A 1,165-nucleotide genomic window follows, 5' to 3' on the forward strand; every position below is an offset into this window, starting at 1 on the left:
TGTTACCAGCTCTGGTTTTATAAAATTTATTTTCACTCAACTATTTATATTCATGAGTCAGAAGTATTCTAAAATGTCTGTCATAGCCAAGGACATGTAGCCTAAACTTGTCTAAATAATTAGAAGTGCTAAAATTATGAAACTGGAAAAAAATGATATGTGTATGTTCTATCCTTGCAATCCAGTTAAAGATAGGCTGCCAATAGTGAAGTTGGAAAGATGGGCAACAGTGGCTCACACTATAAACTCAGCTACTCAGCAGCTGAGATCGGAGGATCATGGTTGAAAGCTAACCTGGAAAGGCAAGTCCATGGGACTCTTCTTTCCCTTAACTACTAAAAAGCTGTGAGTAAGGGTGTGCCTCAAATGGTAGAGCACTCACCTTAAGCAAAATGCTAAGGGCTAGCACAGGCCTTGAGTTCATGCCCTAGTTCTGGTATAACTAAATAAACAAACAAACAAATAACTCCCCTTGATCTCCCAGTTACCAGGGGCAACAGCTGAGACTTCAGTGAAGAGATGCATCTTTTCTTTCATTGGCTTGAATTAAACTCTCAGTCCTCTTGATAATTCCAGATTGGATGCCTAAAGCTGCAAGAACAAAACCAGAATTTTCAGGAAAATGTTACTGTATCCAACAAATATGGTAGAAGTGAAGTCAGTGTTCCCAGAAGTTCATCCAAAACAAAAGCAGTTGTCTGTGGAAAATGTAATCATGATGGTTCCGTGTAAGTCCAGAATTGTATCCTTGAAATCTCTGACTCAGGAAAAACTGGAGAAAACCCAGCAAGCAGCAGAAAATACAAATCGCAAATAAGAAATGGCAGTAAAGTCTTGGATAGGCAGACTTAATATAGTGAAAATGTTAATACTGGCAAAATTAATATACAAATTCAATGCAATTCCTATTAAAAATCCCAATGATGTACATCACTGAAATACAGAAAACAGTCCAAAAATTCATATGGAACAACAAAAGACCTAGAATAGCCTAAACAATTCTAGGGAGGGATATCCATGCCGAACTTCAAACTCTACTATAGTGCTATAATAACAAAGACAGCACGGTACACAAAAACAGACCCGAAGACCAATGGAATAGAATAGAAGATCCAGAAATAAATCCACAGGCCTACAGTCAGCTGATATTTGACAAAGGAGCCAA

General features: G+C 37.8%; 1 protein-coding gene across 1 annotated transcript in view; it reads left to right on the forward strand.

The window, feature by feature from the left end:
• The first annotated feature begins 643 nt into the window (after window positions 1–643).
• LOC105998361 (BBSome-interacting protein 1-like) overlaps window positions 644–1,165 on the forward strand; it is a 2,324-nt gene continuing 1,802 nt past the window's right edge. The window contains exon 1 of the mRNA XM_013033046.1: window positions 644–806. Within this exon, the coding sequence (XP_012888500.1) occupies window positions 644–806 (163 nt within the window). The remainder of the gene's footprint in view (window positions 807–1,165) is intronic.

This window comes from Dipodomys ordii, unplaced genomic scaffold (genome assembly GCF_000151885.1).
Source record: "Dipodomys ordii isolate 6190 unplaced genomic scaffold, Dord_2.0 Scaffold162, whole genome shotgun sequence".
Taxonomy (NCBI): domain Eukaryota; kingdom Metazoa; phylum Chordata; class Mammalia; order Rodentia; family Heteromyidae; genus Dipodomys; species Dipodomys ordii.